Source organism: Sceloporus undulatus, chromosome 2 (assembly GCF_019175285.1).
Source record: "Sceloporus undulatus isolate JIND9_A2432 ecotype Alabama chromosome 2, SceUnd_v1.1, whole genome shotgun sequence".
Taxonomy (NCBI): Eukaryota; Metazoa; Chordata; class Lepidosauria; order Squamata; family Phrynosomatidae; genus Sceloporus; species Sceloporus undulatus.
This window is the reverse complement of record NC_056523.1, coordinates 77,251,549-77,278,652: the sequence shown is the minus strand read 5'-3', so window position 1 is coordinate 77,278,652 and position 27,104 is coordinate 77,251,549. Positions and strand designations below refer to the sequence as shown.

Below are 27,104 nucleotides of genomic sequence, written 5' to 3'. Positions count from 1 at the left end.
GGAACCTCTCAGGTTCCATCAGCCTTCGAGGGTGGACCATCCTAACAGGTCCACCACCCCCGGGGGGGATCTGGGTAGAGGCCTTGACTTTCACCTCTACCAGGAAATGATCCGTCCATGACAGGGGGGAAACATTAGCTATTTCCACCCACGGATTCTCTGCCTCCGAACAGAAGACCAAATCGAGAGTATTACCCGCACAATGCGTGGGACCCTGTATCAGCTGGGACAGGCCCATGGCCGTCATGGTATCCATGAATTCCCGAGCCGCACCGGATGGAACATGGCTGGCCGTGAGGGAGATGTTGAAGTCACCCAGGACAAGAAGCCTGGGCGTCTCCAACATCAGCTCAGCGACCAGCTGTGTCAGCTCGTTAAGGGAGTCCGCTAATGCACGGGGTGGCCGATACACTAACAGAATCCCTAGACTGTCCCTAGCCTTTAGGGTCAGGTAAATACACTCGATATAGGAGATCTGTCGGATGTGTGGTTCCTGGAGCGGGACAAGGTGTTCTAGTACAAGCCACCCCCCCCCGCCCACCTAACCTGCGCTGGTCCTTCACCGAGTACCCAGCAGGCAGGGCCTGAGCCCACACGGCATCCCCTTCAGGCCCCAGCCAGGTCTCGGTAATGCAAGCCAGGTCACACTTAGAGTCCTCCAGCAGATCCTGGAGGATGTGGGTCTTGTTGTTAAGAGACCTGGCATTGCACAGGAGCAGCGACAGGGTTTGTGGCACGGTTGGAGTGACCCTCAGGTCCTTCAGGTTGGGAGGGGGACAGGAAGGCGAGATAGATATGATGCATCGATCACGCCTTCCCCTGGAACGCAAGTCCCTTCTCCCACCACCATGGATTTTGTTATCCACAGGGGATCTTGGAACTAAACACCAGCGTATAACAAGGGTCCACTGTATGTGCCTTTAAGTCACCTGTTGGCCTATGGCGCCCCCATTAATTTAATAGGGCTTTCTTGACAAGGAATACTCAGAGTGGTTTTGTCAGTGCATTTCTTTGAAATACAGTGGTACCCCGGGTTACGAAATTAATTCGTTCCGCGGTTAATTTCGTAACCCGAAATACCTTCGTAAGCCGAATTCCCATAGGCGCTAATGGAAAAATAGCTCTCTGCTGCCCTCCGGTGGCGGAAAATAGCGCCGCGGTTTTTTCGTAACCCGAAGAAACCTTCGTAAGCCGAAGCAATAAATCCCTATGGGATTTTTTCGTATCCCGAAAAATTCGTAACCCGGCGCATTCGTATCCCGGGGTACCACTGTATAGCCTCCAGAGCCTGGTATTCATTGACAGCCTCCTATCCAAGTACTGACGTAGGCTGACCCTGCTTAGCATTCATGGTCAGATGGGATCTAGTGCCTTGAGGATATTTAGGCCTTGGCAGAAGAGTATTCACTGTGAATCTCTGTCCTACAGAAGGTAGTTGTGCTTGGACATGAGCCGCTGCATTGCTCATCTTTCCAATTTAGAAAGGTTGGACCTCTTTGAGTGCATACAATCAGCCAAGTAGTTTGTGAAACACATTTGGGCATAGACTATCTTCTCTGAGGTTTGGGGATATCCAAGTAGATCTTATTTATACTTTTCTGTGTTTGTAGTTATCTGAGTGACCTGAGACGGTTGGTGGCACCTGGATATGTCCCAACAGAGCAGGATGTCCTCCGCTCCAGGGTGAAGACCACGGGCATAATTGAAACCCAGTTTTCTTTGAAGGACCTCAACTTCAGGTATATTATATGGCTATGGCAAAGCACACACCAACAAGAAAGATTGCAAACTTGATGGCTATTCTGCTATTGCCTTGGCAGCTGTTGCTTTTTAAAAACTTGTATAGTCTTGCAGTTAAAATTCATGCCTTATTACTCATATTCATCTTTGAATTCTCAGTTAGCTGTTACTACACAATATGGCTTTAAGTAAGCCAGACTCTTGGCCTCAGATTCACCCCACATGTAACAGCAGAGAATAATGTAATAGCAGAGGAGAGTGAGTAGAGCCAGCATGTTGCAGTGGTTTGAGCACTGGATTCTGGAGACCAGGATTTAAATTCCTGCTCAGCCAAGGAAACCCACTGGGTAACCTTGGGCAAGCTCCACTCTCTCAGCCTCAGAGGAAGGTAAAGGCAAACACCCTTCCTGTTGTCCACCAGGCACTAAAGGGCCATGGGGTGAGGGTTTCAGCACCTAACTGCAGGTGATTCCTGCAGAGTGTGGAAGGGAAGAGGTAGCATAATTCCACCAGTGGAACTTTTACGCTATGATCCACATGCTCCATAATACTGGATTTCTACTCATGATTCCAGGCATTTGTGGGTTGGGTTCCACTTTGTCAGCTGCCATGGATAAAAAGTTACCAAATTAAATGGTATGCTGACCATACAGTCCCACCAACATCTTCTCTGTCAGAAATAAGCCCCACTGTCTTCAGTGGAGACTTAGGTTCAATTACAGCCTATATGTATTGTTTCCAGAAATGAATGCTTATGTGATTTCTTTGTCCCTGCTCTGTCTCTTTCATATTTTTTACAATTTATTTTAAACTGTGATTCTGAAACAAGTTTCCTGACCCCTGTTGTGGTGCAGGGCCAGGAAGATGGCTCAAGGCAACAGTGTAACCCCTTTATTTCCTTCTACAGATATGAGTTCCCCTCTGCTAAAGTGCCTGAAGAAGCCAGTTAGAGCAGAAAGACTTGCAATGAGTCTGGTGGGCTTATGACTGCTGGGCCAGCAGACAGAACTGGCATATTCAGTTAGCACAGAGCAAAAGACAGTGAAAGACAGACTATGTCTGTACAGCCTTCTTGTTGCTGTGTGCCTTTTTGTATGGCCTACCCTGCAATTTTATATGTGTATCAACCAAGGAAGTCATGGCTGCTGCTTCCTTAGCTTAATTTCTATCTGTTAGGGTTTAGCACCCCCTAAAGACACTTCTTGAATATTACAAGCCTCCAATACTTAAGGAGACTTTCTAATTTTGACTTCAAAGCTTTTGAGTATCTCTCTCCTCCTCTGTTCCCTAAACACTGAGCTCCCCTTAGCACTCCTTTCTGCTACTACAGTTTCTGTGGCTTTTGTCTAAGAAAAACAATGCTTTATCTAGCTTGGGTTTTCATGTTCACCCCTTTCAGATCAGTACAGATGTTCTAAGCTTTCCCTCAGAGGTTCCCATCAGGGGAAAAACGCTATTCAGAGAGGCCTCTCTTAACTCCCTGGCAGGATGTTTGATGTCGGGGGACAGCGCTCAGAACGCAAGAAGTGGATCCATTGCTTTGAAGGAGTCACTTGCATCATCTTCATCGCTGCCCTCAGTGCTTATGACATGGTCCTGGTGGAAGATGATGAAGTGGTGAGTATCAGCCCAGATTACAATAGGGTGAGAATCATCTGGCTCTCTAGATGTTTTTGAACCACAACTCCCAGTGTTGCTCACCATTGGCTGTGCCGGTTAGAGCCACTGGAAGTTACTATTCAACAGCATTTGGAGGTCATGCAATTGTCACCCCTGCCCCGACCTCTTGTTGACTATTGGTATTTGAAAAGTAAATGGTCAAGCCAGTGTTGTGTAATTCACAGTGTTGGGCTGGGACCAGGCATTGCAGGGTTCAAACTACCAGTGAAATGTTACCTTCACTAGTGAATCTGGTCCATGATCTATCTCTCTGCCTACCCTCCCTCATAAGGTTAGTATGAGAATAAAAAAGCAGGAGGAGACTCTCATAAATACTCCCTTGAGCTCCTAAGAGGAAAGACTGAGTATGAATTAAAATTAAGAAATAATCAGATTAGCCTAGCTGAACTGTGTGGTACTGTAGCTGAAACTTTAAATGACAGATCTGAGGTAACAAGTTACACTTACAGATTTGTTGCATAGGCATGATTTAGTGGATGAGATAAAATGCATTGGAATTGGAATGGCCAAAAATAATATGCAGTATATGGGGACTTCCCAGTTATTTAGAGTAAAATTTAAAGAGGCAAGCGTAATATTCAGAAGTGTATTTTTACTCTTCAGGAATGTGTATAGTCTGAGGCCTCTTTTAGACAGGGAAAGGGCTACAGAAGACATGACAAGTTTAAGACCAATCTGCAAGCTATGTGTAATGCACATCTTGGAATTATAACAGAATCTTCTAACAGGTTCATTCTGGAATTTTAGGAGCATCTTTTTGTTCTACTACTATTCTCTGCTAGATGTTCAGCCATAAACAATGATGAAAGTACTTTGAGAGGATGAGGGCAGCCTTGTCAGATTCAATACAGAACTTAACTCTTGTAGCTCTACAAAGTTTTCCAGGAAAGAGGTAGGGATGTGTGCATATGTAATGAAATGAACTACAGAAAGGCAAAGCAGTCACATTTCTAATTTAAGTTTGGCTCAGTATTGATTGAAGCTGAACAGAGCCCTTTGGGTTCCATTTCTTCTTCCAGAACCGCATGCATGAGAGCTTGCACCTCTTCAACAGCATCTGCAACCACCGGTACTTTGCCACCACTTCTATAGTTCTTTTCCTCAACAAGAAAGATGTTTTCCAAGAGAAGATCAAGAAGGCCCATCTCAGTATGTGCTTCCCAGATTATGATGGTGAGTTCACAGCATGCTGCATACACACATACAGTGGACCCTTGTTATACGCTGGGGTTTGGTTCCAAGATCCCCCGTGTATAACAAAATCAGTGTATGCTCAAGTCCCATTACATATAATGACAAAGCAAGATGGTGTCCCTTATAAAAATGGAAAATCAAGGTAAATTTATACTTTTTTGGAACATTTTCAAACCGTGTATGCTTAAATCTGGGTATAAAAAATCTGTGTATAAGAAGGGCTGACTGTACAACAAAGATACTGTCTTATGGTCATTCTTATAGTAATCAGGAATTAGATGCTAGGTAGCAGGAAGAGAAGATGGGGTCATTTCCCCCCTCCTGAAAGTATATTTCAGGGAGATTCGAGGCTGCACTTTAAAAGGCTGACTGTTTTTGAAGCTCTTTGGTCTTTTATATTAAATGAGTAACTAAGGAGCAGATGGAAAGTCAAATAGAGAGAGAGGGGGGAGGGAGAGAGTGAATGGGCATGTGTATAGCTAGCAGTGACTATATATTCATGTGTCCTTCCCTGCACACATTCAGGAAGACTAGTAGCATTGGGCAGTGGTGTCACTAGAGGTGGAGGGTGTGGGCCACACCAGGTGACAGCCTAAGGGGGGGGGTGACACCACTGATTCTCAAACATCTGCTTTTGGGCAGAAATGTGCTGGGGCATTCACCTGTGTCCCGTTAAAATGCTGAAGAGATGACATGAGTGGGATGAGGCTTAGAGGGAGGAGAACAGAGAGGCCCCAGAGTTTTTATAAAATTAAATTTTTAAATTTGATTCTTTTAAGATTTTATTTAAAACATCACCTTTTATCAAATTTTCACTTCATGAAGCTATGTATATGTAAATGCACTGAGGCTGTGCATATGGTATAGTAATTTAAAGGTACAATTTATGGTACAGTCAGCCCTTCTTATACACGGATTTTTTATACACGGATTCAAGCATACACGGTTTGAAAATGTCCCCAAAAAGTATAAATTTACCTTGATTTTCCATTTTTTATTAGGGACGCCATTTTGCTATGTCATTATATTTAATGGGACTTGAGCATACACAGATTTTGTTATACATGGGGGATCTTGGAACCAAACCCCAGCGTATAACAAGGGTCCACTGTATAGTAATTTAAAGGTGCAACTATTACTATGACTAATATATGGGAGTTATGATTTATGAGTATCAATAGTACAAAAACATTCCTAAGGCTTCTATATGGTATGGGATGGGAGGAAGTCAATGAGGAAGGGTTTGACACCGTGAGCTGCCACACCGGGTGACGCCAACCCTAGTGACGCCACTGGCACTGGGGGAGGGCTGTAATATCAACACCAAGCAGGTTCTCACTTCTTTTCCTCTTCAAGGGTTTCCTTTTGTCTTCTTATAGGGCCAGTTATTACTATAGGGTCAGGCTCCCCCACTTCTTGTTCTCCAGATATGTTAGACCACAACTCCCTTCGCACTAGACAATACAACTATAAGCCATGTTGGATGGGAACTGTAGTACCCAGTAGGCAGGAGAGATCTCCACTGTCCTGTCTCTGTGAGTGTGTGTGTACCTTCAGGTTGCCTTTCTGCTTATGGTGGCCCCATGAATTTGGTTTTGCTGGTTCCTTCTCTGAAATACAGCCTACAGTACCTGATATTCATTGGTGGTCTCCCATCCAAGTAATAACCAGGCCTGACTCTGCTTAGCTTCCAAGATCAGATGAGGTCTTGTGCCTTTAGGATCTTTTGGTGACATGTGTCTTCAAGTTGTTTCTCACTTATGGTCACCGTATCACATGGTTTTCTTGGCAAGATTTGTCCAGAGTGGGTTTGCCATTGTCTTCCTCTGAGGCTTAGAGTGTGTGACTTGTCTGAGGCCATCCACTGGCTTTCCATGGACGAGTGGGGATTTGAGCCCTGGTTTCCAAAGTCCTAGCCCAATACCTAAACCATTACAAGCACAAGGATAAACATTTTACCTTTTTGGGGTAGTGTGCTTAAGCCTGTGCTGTTACAGTCTAATTGCACTCATCTTTATGAATTTATTGATCTAGTAACTTGTTTGGCAATATGCTGCTGTTTGGCAATACCCACACTGGAGAGTGGAGAAGGTTGTTGCTAGGATCTTTTTCTCCTAATGGAATACTGTGTGTATGTGTTTTGTTTTATAGCACATATTTTATTACATGGAGAAGATGAATAGGAGTTTATTATTTTCAGCTTTCGATGGGAGGAAGAGGCAGTGGCTTCACTTTTAAAAGAAATGCCTTAATCTGCTTTGCACTTTAGGAAACAGAACACCAGAGGGCCTCCGTGCTCTGTGAAACATTGCACACTTTCCTGCCACGTAAACCAGAATTTTGCATCTTGTCTTCAATTTTCTTCCAAGGGTGCGTGGGTAGTTTGTGGACATCTGTGTTCCTGGCTTGTCCATTCAACTATTTCTTATCATTTTAGCCCTCACAATGGCTTGGATCATCTTCCTCCTCCCCCTCCTATTGAATAGGGACACTGCAGATGGGTTCAAACAGTCAGTCATGGTAAAACTTAGGGTATATCTATAGGGCAGTTATATGCAACGCTTCCCTATCATGATTCCTGCCCCCACCATGGATACAGCAAATGAGGAGGAGGGTGTCACATAACCATTTCTCCTCCCCCTCCTTTTTTTTTTGTTTTGTTTTGTTCTTGTTCTCACTTGGTTTGCAGGCAGTTGAAAAGAGAAGAGAGTCCTGCCAAAGACAATACCTGTGGCAATAGCAAAAGATTTATATGGCTAGATTTGGTACTACACTGATTATATGTATAAAACAGGGTGTGTGTGTGCATGAATGCAGTCTGATCATTAGAGAAAAGTCTCTCTGTGACTGAACTGTGCCCTTCTTTCTCTAAGCTTGTGTTTTTCTGTTCATGTCAGCTGCAATACTAGACTGCAGTTCAGCTAAAGGGAAAGTCCTTGGGATGAGAATGAAAGTGAGACCAAATGAAGACTTGGCTTCTGTAACCCACACAGATCCTTTGCTCTAACCATTAGACTCCACTGACTAGTTAAGAAGAAATTGGGAGTAAACCAGAGATTAAACAAATGGGCCTGTCACTTGTAATTTTGGGCTACTACTTTGATATATATCGTTGTCTTTCTGTCAAAAGAGGCACTCAAAGTTGTTAGCAACAATAAAATACAATGTTAAAAAAAATCTTTTTTTTTTTTTATTGTATGCCAGGGGAACTTCTAAATAAAAATGTCTTTGTCTGCTGGTGAAAAAATAACACAGAGAGGCTAAATCCGGTCTCAGGGAGTTCCAGAGTCTGGGAGCACCATGACGAACAGTGTCTCTTGCCTCCCTACATCCAGCTGCAGGAGATGGATGTGATCATGAATAAATTTCCATTTGTTCACTTTTATTCAAACCATTCTATCAATTCAAAATAAGGCCAATTTCCTTGGATTTAGATATAAAGGAGATGCAGTATTGCTGATGGCATTAAACCACTTAGCTCCATACATACTCTTCCAGTACTTTTATATGTGGTTAGTTAGCATGTGCTACAAGACAGGACCCTGAGGGATCCCCATAGTTCAACTGCCATGGCATGAAACAGCAATCCAAAAAAATAAAAAAGCAGAAACTAGGATGCATCCAACAAAATCCACAGACGAAATTGGAGGCACATCTCAAGATGTGCAAAAGATTGTTGTGCTTTCTAATAAACAGTCATCTTTTGAACACCTTGACTCTCCAGTTTCTTCTGAGGATCATCTCCAGCATCATCTCCTGAACCTGTATCTCCAAGAAGGAATTGAACCATAGTAAAACAAGCCTATCAGGATAGCCAAGGGGAGGGAGGGGGAAAAAGTCAACCCAGTAGAAATTTCTTGGCCTATTTCTCTATTACCATAGTCTTTAAATGTTCTGATTCTAATTATTTTGATCTGTCTTAAGAGTTCTGCCATTGGCCTTGTGGCCATTTACATCTAAAGGCAAGCTGAGAACAATTTAAATTAAACAGGAGGTTGAGATCTTACATGAGAGAGTAGTATACAAAATTTTACAATGTTAGTGCTACTTCCTTGGCAGGACATGCCTCTGGGGGAATCCAGCATGTTGTCCAGTTATGTAGTGGGAGTTCCCATTGTGCAGGGTGACCAAATGTCCCAACCACAAAGAAGGACAAAACATGGCAAAAAGTAGGACATAACAAACTAAAAGCTAAAAAAACTCATATAAATATAAATTGATACTTCTTAGTCATGCTCAAAATGGAGGACATTTTGAAATTCCTCTTGGCCAGAAGGTTGAAATGTAGGACATGCCCTGGAAAAGGAGGAGGCCTGGTCACCCTGCCATTGTGCAATGAGTCTCATGGTGTTCTGGTTCCCAGTTCTAATAACACTCTGATGCCCACTGTGCAGTAGGGCCATGGCATAATGGCCATGCTGTTGGCACCATTTCTGCAATGGTTCCAGAGGTACAACTACATCTCTGCTCCCCTCTTGAGAATAAGAGTGTTGTGCAATATCACAGTTCACCTTTACGTGATCATAAGTGAGATTACAATGAGTAAATGCCAATCAGAAAACAAGCCACAGTCTTTTTATATTCTTTCATATCTGAACGTATGGAGAATTACAGATAGCACCACTAAGTGAGGAATTCCCAAACCTAGGGGTTCTCCACTGAATGTCCACAGCACATCTATCACTCTCTGTAGCACAGGAGTGAGGAATATTTGTTCATCCTAAATGTTACTTGATCACAGTCTGCTTCATCTCTGCCCCTTGGTCATGCTGGCTGGGGTAGGTGGGAGCTGGAAGAACTTTGCTAAAAGGAGTATGACTTCAAGAAGCCCTTTCCTACACATAGCAAAAGGTCATGTCCTTTCTAGAAATGATGTTCTCAGAGATTCAAGATTTGGAGGTACATAAGTGTGTTCCAAATCTCAGAACATAAAAAGGCCATAAAAGATCTCTCCTGATCAAGATTAAGCAGAAAAAATCCCCTAAAAGAGATTAGGAAACAATATTCATGATATCTAAAGAACGTATTAGCTATAGTAGTGTTCAGTGATTCCAGCTGATATTGGTAATTTCTTCAGTACTGAAAATCTGGCTAAAATTTGATGCCAGGAAAATGATCTCATGACCCTTAGTTGCATCAGTCTGCTTTAGGTGCATATTTCTCTAGAAATTATTCGAGTTCTGCTTGATTGTATGGATGGTACAATGGTTAGAGTGTTGGACTGGGAGATTTGGGTCACTAATGGGTTCGCAGAAGCCATGAAGCTCATTGGTAACCTTGTGCTAATCTCTCTCTCATTCATCCTGAGCTCCTCTTACAAAGTTATTGTGTCATTAAAGTGGGGAATTGGCAAGCAGTTTATGCAGCATTGAGCTCCTGAGGGAAAAATAAGGGATATAAATAGCTAATGTTGAATCAGAACTTTTCATCAATCCCTAACTTGCCTCTCCATATCACCCATGTTGATGCAGGGCCCAACACATATGAGGATGCAGGCGCTTATATCAAGTTGCAGTTCCTGGAGCTGAATATGAGACGGGATGTGAAGGAAATCTACTCACACATGACCTGTGCTACTGACACACAGAATGTTAAATTTGTCTTTGATGCAGTCACTGACATTATCATCAAGGAAAACCTGAAGGATTGTGGACTCTTCTGACCACAGGTGCTTGTTTTTGTGTTTTAATACTGCTTGAAGCAACAGATAAGAGATAATATCCAGGCCTCCTGGTGTGCCCCACTTTCCCAGTGTTTATGGTTAGAAGACAGGTACTGTTTTATTATTATAGCCTGTGCAATGAGGTATAGCATCCCTCTGCTGGAAAAGCAATGTGACATCTTGTCATTACTGCTGAACCATGGCAAGGGAGCACCTGGAAGCATCTCTCAGGGACAGAGCACATACTATGTATACAGAAAGGCACAGATTGCAATTCAATCCCTGGCAACCCATTAGGTAAAAGGTGATGTGAGACATCTGCCTGTGAGAGCTTCTGGCCTTGGAGAGCTTCTAGCAGCCAGAATAGACATATTGGGCTAGAGATGGACAAACAATCCATGCCAGAGTGCCTCTCTGGTTCCCTTAACAGCAAGGAATAGGGTAGTGCCTTCAAGCCTTGCTTGAGGGCTTCTCTGAGGCATTGAAACTTTGTCCTGGGGGCCAGGATGTCAGACTAGATGGATGCTTGGTCTAATGCAGCCAAGCTCCTGTTCACAGATGGAGATGAACAGTGAGATGGGTGACAGGTCAAAGAAGCAATCCAGGAAAAATGACTTCGCCTAACTTCCTCATTTTGTGACATGGCTACTATCTCTCTCTACAGGAATCCATGCATCATCCGAACAACAGCAGCTTTGCCAATTCAGCTGTGTGAAAGGAACACGATTCCATTACCTAAGTCGATGCAGTCCATTCTTATTAAATGGACAGTGTCTCGATTAGTGACCCACCCATACAGAAGCAGTTTCTCTTATAGGTTAGGCCAGGCAGACACCGCTACAGATTACAAGCAAAAACAGCATCCATCTGGTCACAAGCATTTATTTGAACTTTTGAAGCTAGTCTGATACCTCTGTCAGAAAGCCTTCTAACTATACCTGAGAAGGTTTAATCGCTTCCTTTTCTTCAGTATGCTGGCTCTCAGCACAAAGGACATTCAAACAACTTTGTTCTGAAATCTCCAACTAAGGCACTGCTGTTCCTCCCAGGTGTGAAAAGCTGAAAATCTGTGTGACCTTTCCTCTCGTAATGGAATCGCTTGATCAATCCTGCCATTTTTACTCAATATTTCCTGTGTTTTCTTGTCGCTAGAGTACAGCTTGACTGCTCCTGCTTTATGCCTGAGGCACATTGCTTTCTATGAATGGTGAACACATCCCCAGGTTATTAAAGATGTTGGACTGGAGAGCCAGAGTTTGACCATGCCACTACCAGAGAGGACACTGCAATTGCACTAGTAGATACAGAGATTCTAATATTTACACGAGAGAAAAACTCCCCAACTTTGAATCCCTAGTCAAGGCAAGTCAAAATTGTAGAACACTTCATGAGAAAAGGTTTAGGCTTTATTTCTTTCTACAAAGCATTTTGTCAGTCTAGTTTTTTCCAGCACTGTTTCTTTTCCAGTTTCACAAATAACCACCGCTGTCTGTGCATGTCTGTGTGGGTTCTACATACAAGGGCAGCAGCACCGACATCTAGTGCCCTATCACACAGGACTCATTTGAACATGAGAAAAATTAATAAGGGCTTTAATTTATCTGTTTCCAGAAAGTACAACTATGTATCACATATTCCTTCTTAGGTAGAAGCAGAGAATTAGAATTAAAATTAGACCAGTATTAAATCCTAGAGCCAACCCTCTTAAGAGCAAAGAGTGAGACAGCCATAAGTTGTCAATCATGATGTTGTTATATAATTTGGGCTTCATCCTAGCAAGATGTTAAAATTGTACTGCAGGCATTAGAAAAAGGCTTACAAAATCAGAGGCTGTCTTTAAAACCATGAGCTATGGACTTCTGTGGTCTCAATTTGTCCCTTGCTGCATCAATAGATCCACAAGGCATCATTGCCCAAGACTGATTTTGTGTATATGCTTGTGTACCTCTGGAAAAGGTTCCTTAAAACTGTTGTACTGTACTGTAATAAACAAAGAGACAGAAAACTAATATACACACACATACACAATATATGTTGTGCTTCATAAAGGCAGGTTGGGTAGAGAAATATAAACATGCTACGTCACTGTGGACAAACAAATAGCACAAAAGATTTTTAATCAAAGTGATTCCAAATAGTGTCAAGGAACCGGAACATGCAAGCAACAGTGTTTCATACCAGGTATATCTTCACTTAGCATCAGTCTCCAAAATATGCAGCTTCTGCAGTGACTGGATGATGTGTTCAGTTTCCTATCCATCTTTGGAAAGTATATGTGTTTTTTTAAAATGAGCTAATTCCAAAGTTAGTATTTTTAAGATGAGACTCATTGAAAGCAATAGGGCTTGTTACCCAGAAGCCCAGCTGATTTCAGTATTCCACTCCACGCAGAACTAACATCGAATTTAGCCCAATGGCTTCTCTGCACATCTTCCTTTCATTTCCATTAACCTCACTATATGAATGTTTGTATATGTTTGCATGCACAGCCTTTTCCTTCAAAAGCTATAGCAAGCAGTGGATTTATGGTTTATTTTGCCATTTTGTTGGTGTGTGCCTTCTTCTCAGCCTGAGATAGAATGTCTTACTGTCTAAGGTCAAACAGTGGGTTTCTATGGACAAGTGAGTATTCAAACCTGGGTCTCCAGATGCATCCAGCTATTTCCTTGTAGCTGGACACAGTGATAGGCATCTGCAGGGTCCTCTGGGGATCTCTGGAGGTCTCTACAGATTCCATCCTTGCAACACAACCAGCTCCAGGAAAACAGCTGGGTATCTCCACCCACAAGGTGGAGTTGGGTTGAGATAGCATTGGGAGATAAAAACTACATGACATATGAAGTAGGATCTCAGCCACATTAAGTCTAACCCCCAAACCTAGCCAAGAGTATCTCCCATACAATATAGTCTCATCTGGTGCCCCCCCCCCCCCACCAAAGCAGATAGGACTGTGTTCAGCTACAGTGGGTGCTGCTGAAAAGAACAGAGTCTTTTCTGCATTTACAAATGTATAGTTGTTTGGGGGTTTGGAGGTGTGTTTTCAGAGATTTGCCAGACTGTAAATTCAAGCATGGCCACGTGCTCCATGTTCCTCTAATGAAAGTAGAATATATGGTGGTTCTAGGCTATATTAGAGGGCAACTGCAGCAGGTCCAGGGACCAAAGTTTTGCCCTATAACCCTTCAGGGGCTACATAGACTGCCCTCCCCAAGCCAACAAGAGGCAAACAATTCACTCCTGGTTTTGGGGAAAAAATGTTTTGTTAAAAAAATGTAAGTGTAGCCTCCCTCCCAACCCCAAAACAACCCAATTAAAAGTTGAAGTCTCTCTTTTGGAAGCTTCCCAAAGAGGCAATTCACTCTTCCCTCCCAAAAGAGGGAGCCTGAGCTGCAAAAACAGGCGTCAAACAGCTTCATTTATATATATTGAACTAGCAGTGTCTAAGTGGTTTACAACTGTAAGCTAATTGCCCCCAACTATCTGGGTACTCATTTTAGCCTCCTTGAAAGGATGCAAGCCTGAGTTGGGCTTGAGCCCTTTTGCTGGTATTGAACTTGCAACCTTAGGGTTTTGAGTGAGTGGCTGCAGTATAGGCATTTAACCACTGCATCACCAGGGCATGTCGGAGATGCATGTGGTCCCAGGGTCACATGTGTTGAAGAATCTCATGCATCTCAGTCATGACACATTTTCCCCCTTGTCTGGACTTACTGAAGCTCAAAAATAGCATGTGTCCTTCTAGGTTCCGTCAACTCTGCATACTGTTCAGATTTTGGATTCTGATCAAAAACACAAAAGTTTTTTTTTAATGTTGCATTTGTAACTATGAAGAATTTTAATGGAATGCAACTAGGGGAGAAGACTGGATCTCCTCTTTTCCCACTGATCCTTTTGGTTACACAATAGAACAGCTCCAAACACAAAGAGGAGTCTCTGCCCTAGAGTCTCGGTAGCCAAATGTTAATCTACTTTTGGCTGTCACAGAATGGAATGCTGCGGTCGATAGTCAGCAAGCCAACCAAACCACATGCAAACACTGAGATGCCTGAAGTGTGCATGATGCCAGACTGACAGTATGGGCCTTGAGGCCATAATGGTGAAGCCAGCATTCCTTCTGTGCCATGCTGTGTTCTCATAGTTCAAAGCAGAAACTGCCTAGGAAAACAGTTTGGTGTGCAAAGGAAATTTCCCATGCTGATACAAAAGCCCACACTGAACCATCATGGAAATGTGCAAAGGCCCAATGGGAAGGCAGCCGAAGAGAAGCAAATGCAGTGCAAACAGAGCGTTCTTTCTACTTTTTATTATTTCAAACCATGTGAACAAATTTGGTAAAACATTGTGATAAAAGCTAGGCTGCGTCTTGACGGTTACTAATGGCCCCAGTGCCCATCGATTGCACGGCAGGCAGGACCGCTTACATACAGCAGTGTTTTCTCAACTGATACTACAGTTAGAGCTAAGAAAATTCTTTAAAATAGACCTGACATTACAGCAACCTCAGGATCACCCCCAGGCCCTGGGGTGGGGCACAAAGGAATGGAAAGAAGTTGACATTGACATTGCTTAGTCCTTAGTGGAATCTTAGCCCTTAGGAACCTAATCCTGTGGCCAGGAAGAAACGTGTTTTAGATCCTTGGGTGCTGCCCCTCATAAAAAGCTTATCCTGGACCACAGCAGAAAGAAAGAGAAGGGCTGGGGAAAAAAGGGGGGAAGGGGAACCCATTCTATACTAATCTAAACACAATGCATGTTGAAGCAAACTAAGGAACAGATGTAAACATACAGACACCCTCAAGGCACAAAATTTACTAAAGAAGATGAATTCATATTGGGTAACTCAACCGTTAACTACTTGACATTTTAAATAAGGTCTTTAAAAAGGTTTCCTTTTAAAAAAAGATAGACTGACTTTTCCTGCACAAATTGGCTTCTTTGAGGAATGCTTTTGATTTCATGCTGGTCTGTGCAAATTACAGAGGTAGGAGCTGAGACACTTGCTCCATGGCAAAAGCTCCCCCTGACAGAAGGTGAAAAACAAATGGACAATGGATTGCTTTGGCAGAGCCAGATTGAGGGCTGCTTAGGTGAAAACAGAAACAAACAAAAAATTCCTCTAGAAATTTTGTCTTTTAAAATATACAGGAAAGAACATTAAGAACATGTCCAGCGCCCCTTGACCTGCTACCTTCTGCACTTTAGCTTAACAGGAAAGGAGAGGAAAGGAAAGGATATACATGGAAATGTTACAGCTATGGCAGGCCACCAATCATTGGTGCTTCAGTAAGGCTTTGTGGGCACAGGGAGAGGATAGAAACGGCCTGAAAGAGGCGCCTGGGACAGCAGAGAGCAGGGAAAGCAATGGAGCCTGTCCCTCGGACAGTCAGAATCACCACAGTCTCCTCAACAGGAAAATTAAAAAGGAGCGAAACAGAAACGTAAGAAGCAGAAGTTGTTAAATGGTGCAGTCCTCCCTTCAACAGCATCAGCCTCTTCCTCATATGGAGCAGTTCAAGTAATCCTGCAATGGGGAGAGAACAGGAAAGTTAATCAACGCTCAAGGTTCAAACAGCCACCCAAAATAGGCTTAGCTCTATACGCCACAGAGGGCATCTGAAAATGTTTCCATAGCTTGCCACCTCTGATCTTCTGTTTAACTATGAGATAAACATTTATATGCTGAATGAAGTATGCCCAGTTATATATCCAGACATGTTTTTGCTATGTCCAATGGCCACAGATGATCCACACTGTATTTAGTTCACATCCACCTAAAATGCATAATCTTCAGCTTGGACCCTATTAATTCCTTCAGATAAATGCTGGTTGTTCATAAATCCTGGCAAGAGCTGTGGTCCTACCTTTTATTGCTTTCTTTAAAATTATTTTACAAGTTAGTATAAGTTTATTATGTCAGTTTGGACATTTCAGTACAAGATAGAGGAAACAGCTGAGATGGTGAATACTGCCATTTCTGTGCTGCTCAGCTTGGAAAAATAGCTACCCATCAGTGGTAAGAGCTGGTGCTGAATCCCAGATTAGTGCTGCATTGCTGTGTATCATCTTCCTGAACCTGGCGTTGCACCAAATGGCACAGATGACTTCCAGCTTGATTCAAAATGGTAAACAAATTGGCTACCCATAAAATAAAAGTGCTTCATTTGCCATGCTGGTGAAGTGAGCTAACATGAAGACCATACAGAATTCGGCCACATCCCTTCAGCAAGTCAGGTCCCTCAGCATTCTCATTTCCATTCCCAAGGACACCAAAGACTTTGCTTGGAATAAATTACTCCCCTGTCCATGGTGCTCCACCAAGTCTCTATATCTACCTAATCCTCTTGCTTCCTACTTTTCCTTTTGGAGACAGTGGCAAGAACACCTGCAAATCCTGTGTGTCAACATGTTTTACACCCATTTATTTTGCAGAGAAGAAGCAAAGAGACACTCCCTACCACACACATGCGCCCTATCAAATGGGTAACATGACTTTATTCACATGAAGCCGCCCCAAGTAACTTTATTCTCTAAGCAACACCTCACCTTCCTGTGTTCCTAAGTAGATGTCACCTGAAGAGCTAGAAGAGCCCACAATCCTTCAGGTTGTTTTTAATGATGACATCAGTGACAGCATCGAAGACAAACTGCACATTCTTGGTATCAGTGGCACAAGTGAAGTGGGTATAGATTTCCTTGGTGTCCTTCCTCTTGTTCAGATCCTCAAACTTGCTCTGGATGTAGCCAGCAGCTTCATCATATTTATTGGCCCCTGAGGAAAAAGGCAGAAAAGAAAAGGAGAGCAGTCAGGTTTGGGAAAGAGCTGCCATGACTGGGTTCACTGACCTATATGTGTGGAGATTTCAGCCTCCAACATAGTATTGCAGTATTAAACACAGTTGTTTTGGTAAGTAATAACTGCTCTAATTCTTAATGAGGCCAACAGATGCCATGTGCAATGAATGGAACAATCCTGCAGATAATGATGATGATCATTATCATTGCCGCCATCATCATCACTGTCATACTTATTTATATTCCACGTTTCCCCCAATATAAGGACTCAAGGCAGTTAACAACAAATTTAAAACAGTACAAGTTAAAGACAATACAAAAGCAAGGAAGTAAGGAAATGTGATGCAAAGTGAATGGTATACTCTTGCCCTTAAAGAAGCCCTGTTTTTAACTTCTGGTAAGTATGTAGTAGCATTTAGCTTAGCTTACAGCAAAGACAAATCACCAACAAATATTGGAGAATGCATAATCTCAACAGCTCCTCTCCATGAAATTCAAGAGCAATAGAGCTCAGTTGTTCACAGAACTTTAGAGCACAAAAATGAACCACTCCACACCACCAAACCCATGGTTCACATGCCATTTTCAAGGTCAAAGGAAGTAAGATTATTGGAAAGTCCCCAAACTGCATCTTCATTTTTACAAATTCATCTCAGATTGCATCCTGCTACAGAGAGGCTGGTTAATTCATTTTAACCTCATATACCAATTGAAAAAGGGCAAAATGAGAGAGCTCTGGGAGTAGAGGGAGGGGAGGCATGCTGTTCACACTCCTGGCTCACTTATGTGTTTCCAGACGTGCCCTGTAATAGTTTTTCTCTACCAGAAGAAGTAGAAATGCCACAGACAAGATTCAATTTGGCCATGAAACTGTAAAATAATGCATGTGATAATCTACAGGTCAGGCTTCCTGAAAAATAGACAGTGCTAAATTCTCTATCTGGGTGTTAGCTGTCTTCAGCTGCAATTCACTTGGAGAGACACTTCCTTGTACAGGGTTTAGCTAATGTTTTCAATATTATTCCTCATAGATAAGCCTTCCCTAGTGTGGTGCTATCCTCCTGGACTACAACCCCAGGATCCCATGGCCAGCATGATGCTCTCCTAGATCTTGCTTGCCCTCTACAGCTGGAAGACTAATGCACTCAGAGAAATTACTATGTCCTTCAGAAACTTAAGATTCTTAAAGGGAAGGGCAAGCTGGTTGGGGAATGGCAGCTGACAAGGTGACACCTAGGCTGCGTCAATGAAAACACTGACGAAATGGTGCCATGGGCCTGCTCCTTCCTGTGTTTTTTGTACTCCTCATGTGGTTGAGATTATCAGCAAAAGCAATCTCCACACTTCCTGCCATATAGAACAAGTACAAAAACAAGGACAACGCCTCCCTTTCTCACTATGAAAGAACACAAGTGGGCCTCCGGACATCCAGCATTTACCAAGCACTAATTAGCTAAAGTCACACTGGTGAAGCCAAATGCAGGCTCTTGAATTTCAGTTCCATGGCATACATCCAAAGGCCACTACCTATGTTCTCCACCTTTCTTAAGACTCAGAGTTGGATTGTCTCTCAGCTGTAAGAAATGCCTTAATAACACAGGAGTTCAACTCCAAAGGAAGGCTTGTGGTGCTTTAAAGAATAAAATATTTATTGTAACAAGCCATAATAATAAAAGCTTTGCCATAATACATCTGATGCCTTTAAGGTGCTACAAGACCCTTTTCTCATGCTTCCATGCTTTGAAAGGCTAACATGGTGACCACTCAGAAATGTAACTGTATAATAAGCAAGGAATACTGTACTGTATCTGCAAGTCTGTGTGGGTGCACAACTGCCCTCTTGTGAGAAGAAACAGAAGTGCTCCCCAGAATCAAAGCATACACTGAAAACAGCCTGAACAGCAAGATTACTGCTCATTAAATGTATTGGTCACACAGTCACTCATCCTTACAAAGCAAAAATGATATGGTGAGTCATAACGTCAGCACAACTAGTAATGAAACAGCATCATTCTACTACTGAAAAGAAACCATTGTGTACACCAGTGCTTCTTAAGCTATTTGGTAGGAGGCACTGGCAGTTATTTTTTCAAGTATACCAATACTGTATTTGTGCCCACTAGCTACAATGATTTCTTTCTTTTCTGGAAACCCTCTGGGGACCAGCAGCTGATAGCTCATGGATTGGCACCAGTCCATGAACCAGTTCTTTGAATAGCACTGGTGTAGAAAACACAGCCACTTGGGTGGTTGTGGATGAAATGGGAGGATGGTGTATAAGTGGATTAACACAACCCAAGACACTTCAGAAGGGAAGCAAAAGCTTATGGAAACAAAAGCTTTAGATTTGGTGATTCAGTGAGAACTCAGATTCTTAGCAGAGGTCCTCCATGTAGTCCAGCACACAGTTAAGTATCAGATGGGGTCACAAACTTCAGCTTGGTTTACTAACTTGAGCCTATGTTATGTGCTCACTACTAATTCTACCTTCTCCCTCTAAACATGGAGAGCAGGGATTTCTTTCATCTACAGTATGTTATGGAGTCACTGCTGCCAATTCTTCCTTTTTCTTAGATCTCTGTGGAACTAAAACACTAAGGGACTTGACAGACCACAGGCCGCCCCTTTTAGTGCCGGATTGCGGCTGCGGCAACAACATGCTGTGGCCCCGATCTCTGCTTTCTGCGGTTCAAAAAGGAGCTGCAAAAATTGGCTGCTTTTTGTGCCTTGGAAAGGGCACCATAGCCACCAGTGCATGGCTTCTCCATACTCCTTTGGTGCTGTGTCATGCAGACACAGAGCCAGAGGAAAGTCAAGATGCTACATGCCATGTGGACCAGCGTGCAGCATCACGCTGGTCTGGAGGCAGAGTTGGGGTGTGTGTCATGTGGACACCACACCCCGATTCCACCTCCAGGCTGGCCTTTCCTACTGGTCTGTGCAGCCCCAAATCCCTATAAGGCAAGTGTTATCTTTTTTTGTGTGTTTCTGTGTGCCATGCAGTTTAATGCAAGCTAAACAGTGTGTGTCTTTACCACTCATTAAAGCCTCCTCACATTGTTGAAAGGTCATCTGTATCTGTGATCTCTGGCTCAAGATGTTGAACAGGGGAGGTATTTCCCCAGCCTACAGAACTTCATGGCTGGAATCATGATTCATAAGCAACAGTCTAACTCTCTTGCTTCCCTCCATCTTTTTTCCCAATTTCAAAATACCAAGTCTTTTTTGTATTTTTTTAGCTTATTTCAAAATTTCCATAATACCTTTTTCGTGGTATTTTAATCCTTGATGCTTTGGTACATTTGAGTTTTGATTTGGTTTCCTTTACCAAGAAACTGTACTTGTACTGAGTGTTATGTATCAAAGGCACAAAGTTAGGAGGGTAGCATATATGAACTATCTTGTTTTAGTGCAATAAGTGACGCAGGAGATGGGGTTGCTTCAATTCCTCCTTCTCCATCTTGTGGGGTTATGCACAAACGCAAGCATGCACACACACGCACACACAGCAAAGTAACTACTAAAATACATCAAATGAAGCAAAATACAGAAAAAGTTAACAATGCTTTAAAAGCATTACATATGATGCCCAAGATCCTATATGGTCATGCACAGGGTGAAAGTCTCTGCTATTGCTGTCTAGGACTCACTGTTGTCACAATTGCCTCTCCCCCCTGCCTGAGCCACTCCTATGCTGGCAGCGGGGGAAAGAAACAGGGATACACAGCCAGATGCAGGCTGAGGACTTGTTCTGCCACAATCTGCTGGGGTTCTCTGGGGGGTCTGAGTAAAGGCTGTGATTGGTTTCCATCTGGTTACAGGAACATAGCCAAGTGCTTATTTGATCCTCTCTGTGCTCCACCATCAATGGAATGGCCATTGGGGGCAGTCATCACAGCATCACAGTGAATGGCCATTGGGGGCTGCAATCATAGCAACACAGTGAATCTAGGGGTGGGAGAGGCTTTGGAGGTTTCTGAGGGAAGAAGAGAATACCAGCATCTTCAAGGACCAAAAAATACACATACAAATGCAAAACGTTGTTATCATTATGAGTAAACATTTTATAATAGTAAACCATCTAATTCTTTAAATAAAAACCCTCACAAGTAATGAGAAAACAATGCAGCAGCAAATGCAAAAATATGTAGACCTCATGTTGTCACTTCATAGCAACAGGACTAGGCAGGAACCTTGGAGGTGGAGGAACAACTATAAAATTGTTCTAAACCAATCACAGTTGCTGTACTTCGATACCTACACACACACAGCTTCCTGTATAATACGTTGCTTGCTGACATTCACTCATAAATATCTCCTGTCACACACAAGCAATAATCTATAAACTAGTGATGTGCATTAAATGCCCAGTTCTCACAATCATTCCACCACCAACCCTCCACCTTAACATGGAAGTTTAATTAGAACTAAATATAGACAATAGATAGCTGTTAGTCCTAGCCCCAAATCACAGAGCCTGCCTATCTCTGAACTGTATCTTTTCCCAAAGTAGATCTCTGTAAGTTTGATCAACAATTCTACTACACATTAGCACTGAGGCAAGCCATTCAGGGATAAATACACAGGAAAATACAAAATTATACCTGGCCTGATCTCTGTCTCTTACAAGCTTTTACCTCTAAGAAAAAAGAAGCTTGCAATCCATAAAGAATCCATGAGTTCATAAACAAGCACATGAGATGAAGTAAATGTCTCATGTGAGGGGGTGGCATTGTGTACCTGTGTATTCTGGGAAGCAGATGGTCAAGGGGCTGTGGATGATCTTCTCCTCAAAGAGATCCTTCTTGTTGAGGAAGAGGATGATGGATGTATCAGTGAACCATTTGTTGTTACAGATACTGTCAAACAGCTTCATGCTCTCATGCATTCGATTCTGTTAAGGCAACAAATACCCTGAGCCAGGAAATATGTTACAAGAACAACAAGAGAATGGCATAAGGGGACAAATGTGTTGTGAGTCTAAGCTAAGGCTTTGTCAACATCTCTCTGTTGGAACTAACACTAGGTAACACAGATGAATTTACGTCCGTCAGTGTAGAATCTGTAGTTGTAAATAAGTTAAAATTTAGATAATACACTTGTCCCTCCATATTCACTAGGGTTAGGGGAACAAGACCCCCGTGAATATGGAAAAACCGCAAATAACAAAAACACTGTTTTTACCTGAGAGGACACCTCTCTAGGAATCTCTCTAGGTCCTCCAGTGCAACTCTGTGGTCAATGTCCAACATACACTGACCATAGAATGGCACTGGAGTAGCTACAAATGGTCTTTCAGTGCAACTTTTAATTAAAGTTGATCACAGAGTTGCACTGGAGGATCTAGACAGTCCTAGAGAGAACATATTAATGAAATCCATGAATAATCAAATCCGCAAATATCAAAGCCGCAAATATGGAGGGATGACTGTATTATAATAGGCATATTAAGGCTTCAAACAATGGGTTGGCTTAAGAAGATACAAGAAGGGTTATAGGGTTCCCATAGCTCAGAGGAGGCACTGGTGCCCTGTATATTGTTTGTACTACAACTTCGATAAGCCCCATCCACTATGGGAAATAGCAATTGTGGGAGTTGTAGTTGACATCATTTGGCGGTACTTCCCCAGCTATAGTTCATCTGTGGAAAATAAACAAAAGGTAGTTTTAAAACAACTCACACTTCTTCTATTAAACTACTAACCTATAACCTAGAGAGAAAATGTTAACGTGTTTTGCTAGGCTTTCTTACATTCCCTAGATTCAAAAGGCTTGTTTACACTTTATGCTAAAGATGTGTACAAACTATTTATATAGTGCTGAGTTATTTATTGTGTGGGTCGAGTGTTCAACTGCAACTCTGGAGACCAGGGTTCAACTCCCTGCTCGGCCATGAAACCCACTGGGTGATCTTTGGAAAGTCACATGCACTCAGCCTCAGGGGAAGGCAATGGCAAACCCCTTCTGAACAAATCTTGCTAAAAAAATCCCATGATAGGTTCATCTTATAGTCTTCATAAGTCGGAAATGACTTGAAGGCACAGAACAGTAACAACTGTACAGATCCTGATTTGTGTTCAGTTAGCTGTACACAGGGAGAATGAAACTGTGTTTTTCAAAGGATGAATGATCTTGGTCTACTGTTGCCAGCACAAGGGATGCTGATTAAATATCTGTTGAAGCAATTTTTAATGCCATCATGGCTATGCATTCTGTTTCAATTCCTGAAACAGTTGGCTGCTGAGCTATGGAACTGGAAAGAGTTTAGATAGAGAAAACTGGAATGTTAACTTCAATATGTCCTGATCTGTGTGTTGTTGTGGTTTTTAAACTTCAGCTCTTTAGAACTGAATGTCCAACTTCTGTAACTACTATAGCATAAATATAAAAACTATTTAATATTTCAGAAGCTCCTGGGGGATTTAGAGGCATAGGAAAGCCTACCTCCATGTAGAAAGCTGCACACCTATGTTACCCAGGGGGCAGAGGTGGGGGAGAGATCCATCTGAGCAAGAAACAGCAATTTTTGCTTAGGAGAGCCACAAATGGTCATTTCAAGAACTAAATATGATTTTTTTTCTCATGAAAAACTGAACACACGTATCAGACAATCTGAAAGAAGATAAATTCAGATAGCACCAAATCCCCCAAAAGCATTTACATTAAGTGGAAAATGTGAGTCAGTTTAAATAACCCAAAGAAATAAACTCAAAGTGGAGCAGTTTTTATCCTAGAGACCAACACATAACCTTAGAGACTATATTGTCAACATGATTCCTTCCTTACCATCTCCTCATCTTCAGCCAGAACCAAGTCATATGCACTGAGAGCAACACAGAAGATGATGGCTGTCACTCCTTCAAAGCAATGGATCCATTTCTTTCTCTCCGATCTCTGGCCCCCAACATCAAACATCCTGCAAGAAAAAAACGCACAGAGTTACTGATTCTGGATGAGAGAAAATGTGCAACATGGCACTGCCTGGCAATATTACTCTTAAACGTACAGGGAGATGTATTACATTCACTGTTAATGTACTCAGTGGCATTCATGTGTTTAAGGTGACACAGTCTGGCTTGAGCCACAGAAATTACTTCATTCACCAAAGGCTATCTACTGTTCTATGAAAAATCATTTTGGGAACGTAACTACCAAAGACTGTCCTGTGAAGGAACAAAGAGTTTGATGTAATAATTAAAACATCTCATACCAAAATCACAGCAAAGCTTCAAAATGCAACATAAAACCTTACTGATCAAAATCTGTAAAGAAGCAAACCAGTGGATACAAAAATACACTAATTTCAGCAGTGAGGGTTTTTTTTTTTATTTTAAAAAAAGTAGACAGAAAAATGTAAAACAACTTCAGCAGGAGCTAGGAAGCAACCAGATAACAAAGTCCAAAAGGCTTCTTTATAAAACTAAGTTTTTAGCCAGCATCTGGAAGTGAGGAGTGATGTAGATAAGAGGTGGTCCTTCCATAATGTTTGCACTGGTACTGTTTCTCCTGCTATGAACTGGCCCAGACTCTGAGATCCTCTGGAGAAGCCCTTCTTTCTGTCCCAACACTATCACAAACACAGCTGGTGGGAACACGAGAGAGGGCCTCCTCGGTGGCTGCCCCTAGACTATGGAACTCCCTGCCCAGGCAATAGATCAGAACGGCTCCTTCCTTGATGGCCTTCCGCCAGCAAGTGAAGACCTACCTGTTCACACAGGTGTTTAAGGAATTGCTATAAGGACAAGCTAGGATGTTGGACCATTTTAAAAATTTGATACAGTTTTTTCTCTATATATAGTTTGATCTTTTTAAAATATGTTTTATTATTTTAATAACTTTCTGTTTTAATATCATAATAATTTAATCCCCCTTTAATGTAATTTAAAAAATGTTTTTAATTGTACTGTTTTTCATGCTGTGAAGTCGCTCTGAGTCCCAGTCCTGGGAAAAGAGTGGGATATAAATAATAATAATAATGGAAACACCCTGCTTCTTGTTCAGAGATGGAAACCCTCCTTTATATTGAAGGCTGTATTCCCTTATGAGTGATATAAAAAACTTCATCTCAGACGTACAGAGAGATGTTATCAACTTCAGCTGATATGCCAGCTGCGACCCTACCTGGAGCAGAGGGACCTAGAAATGGTTGTACATTCACTGGTAACCTCTCGTCTTGATTTCTGTAATGTGCTCTACATGGGGCAACCCTTGTGCCACATTTGGAAACTGCAACTGATTCAGAATATGGCAGCCAGGTTGGTCGTAGGTAAAGCTAAATTCGACCCTATAACACCTATATTGAAATCTCTTCGTTGGCTGCCTATTAGCTTCCGGGCGCAATACAAGGTGTTGGTTATTACCTATAAAGTCTTACATGGCTTGGGTCCAGCATGCTTGTAAGAACACCTCCTCCCATACAATCCTTCCCGCGCACTCAGGTCCTCTGGGAGGAACCTACTCCAGCCAAAGAAAGCTAGGCTGGTGGCAACTTCCCAGAGGACCTTTTCAGCTGCCACTCCTAAAATATGGAATGACCTGCCAGAAAAGATCGGCCATATTACATTTTTGGAGGCATTCAAAAAGGCGATAAAGACAGATCTCTTCCAGTGGGCCTTCCCAGATTAACCTCCAGCTGAACTAACCAAACTGATCTATTTTCTCTTCCACCACCTCTCCTGATGATCTCTAGGAATTAATTCGATCTGTGCCAATCCTTAGTTACAACATCTGTAAGTAAGAATAATAATAATAATAATAATAATAATAATAATAGGTTTTATTTGTATACCGCTTTTCCTATGATCAAAGCGGTTTACAGCATACATATGCATATACAACAAAGCAAATAACAAAAAACAAACAAAAACAAAACAAAACAAACAAACAAACAAAACCTCTGCTTCTCTCCCCTCAAGATGGAGGTCGGGGGGAGGGCTCTTCTTCTTGGCAGGCAGAGGCCTGTTGTTTCTTGCCTGCTTCTCTCCCCTCAAGATGGAGGTCGGGGGGAGTCTTCTTGGCAGGCAGAGGCCTGTTTGTTTCTGGCCTCTTCTCTCCCTCAAGATGGAGGCCGGGGGGAGGGCTCTTCTTCTTGGCAGGCAGAAGGCCTGTTGTTTCTTGCCTGCTTCTTCTCCCTCAAGATGGAGGCCGGGGGAGGCTCTCTTCTTGGCAGGCAGAGGCCTGTTGTTTCGTTCTGCCTGCTTCTCTCCCCCAGATGGAGGCCGGGGGAGGCTCTTCTTCTTGGCAGGCAGAGGCCTGTTGTTTCTTGCCGCTTCTCCCCCTCAGATGGAGGCCGGGGGAGGCTCTTCTTCTTGGCAGGCAGAGGCCTGTTGTTTCTTGCCTGCTTCTCCCCTCAAGATGGAGGCCGGGGGGAGGCGCTTCTTCTTGGCAGGCAAGGCCTGTTGTTTTCTTGCCTGCTTCTCTCCCCTCAAGATGGAGGTCCGGGGGGAGGCTCTTCTCTTGGCAGGCAGAGGCCTGTTGTTTCTTCGTCCTGCTTCTCTCCCCTCAAGATGGAGGCAGGGGGAGGGCTCTTCTTCTTGGCAGCAGAGGCCGTTGTTTCTTCGCTTGCGTTCTCTCCCTCAAGATGGAGGTCAGGGGGGAGGGCTTCGTCTCTTCTTGGCAGGCAGAGGCCTGTTGTTTGCTTCTTGCTGCCTGCTTACTCTCCCCTCAAGATGGAGTCAGGGGAGGGCTCTTCTTCTTGGCAGAGCCTGTTGTTTCTTGCCTGCTTCCTCCCCTCAAGATGGAGGCGGGGGAGGGCTCTTCTTCTGGCAGGCAGAGCCCTGTTGTTTCTTGCCTGCTTTCTCCCCTCAAGATGGAGGTCAGGGGGAGGGCTCTTCTTCTTGGCAGGCAGAGGCCTGTTGTTTCTTGCCTGCTTCTCTCCCATCAAGATATAAGTGTATACTGCACTGGGGATATTGTACTGTATTTTACTGTTTATGTATAATTTTTAACAGAAGGAGGGAGGGTTAAGGGGATTAGGGAAATTTTATTATTGTTCGTATGTCTGTTTTATTGGATTGTTGTTACCTGTCTAGCTCCT

General features: G+C 42.9%; 2 protein-coding genes across 3 annotated transcripts in view; one reads left to right on the top strand and one right to left on the bottom strand.

Annotated features, from left to right (window-relative positions):
* Positions 1-13,787, top strand: part of GNAT1 (G protein subunit alpha transducin 1) — a 29,282-nt gene extending 15,495 nt beyond the window's left edge. The window contains exons 5-9 of the mRNA XM_042449756.1: positions 1,611-1,739; positions 3,228-3,357; positions 4,440-4,593; positions 10,086-10,282; positions 10,941-13,787. Of these exons, the coding sequence (XP_042305690.1) occupies positions 1,611-1,739; positions 3,228-3,357; positions 4,440-4,593; positions 10,086-10,276 (604 nt within the window). The 3' untranslated portion in view covers positions 10,277-10,282; positions 10,941-13,787. The remainder of the gene's footprint in view (positions 1-1,610; positions 1,740-3,227; positions 3,358-4,439; positions 4,594-10,085; positions 10,283-10,940) is intronic.
* Positions 13,788-14,564: 777 nt separating this feature from the next.
* LOC121921536 (guanine nucleotide-binding protein G(i) subunit alpha-2) lies at positions 14,565-26,015 on the bottom strand. 2 transcript variants are annotated; one of them, XM_042449757.1, is made up of 5 exons: positions 25,963-26,015; positions 23,855-23,984; positions 21,809-21,962; positions 16,820-17,045; positions 14,565-15,797 (listed from the first exon to the last, which is right to left on the bottom strand). In XM_042449757.1, exons 2-4 carry the CDS (start codon positions 23,981-23,983, stop codon positions 16,855-16,857), a joined length of 474 nt encoding a protein of 157 aa, XP_042305691.1. In that variant the 5' UTR covers position 23,984; positions 25,963-26,015; the 3' UTR covers positions 14,565-15,797; positions 16,820-16,854. The 2 variants fall into 2 exon arrangements, with proteins under 2 accessions (XP_042305691.1, XP_042305692.1); XM_042449758.1 differs by lacking the exon at positions 25,963-26,015 and adding an exon at positions 25,857-25,882.
* Between the last annotated feature and the right edge of the window lie 1,089 nt (positions 26,016-27,104).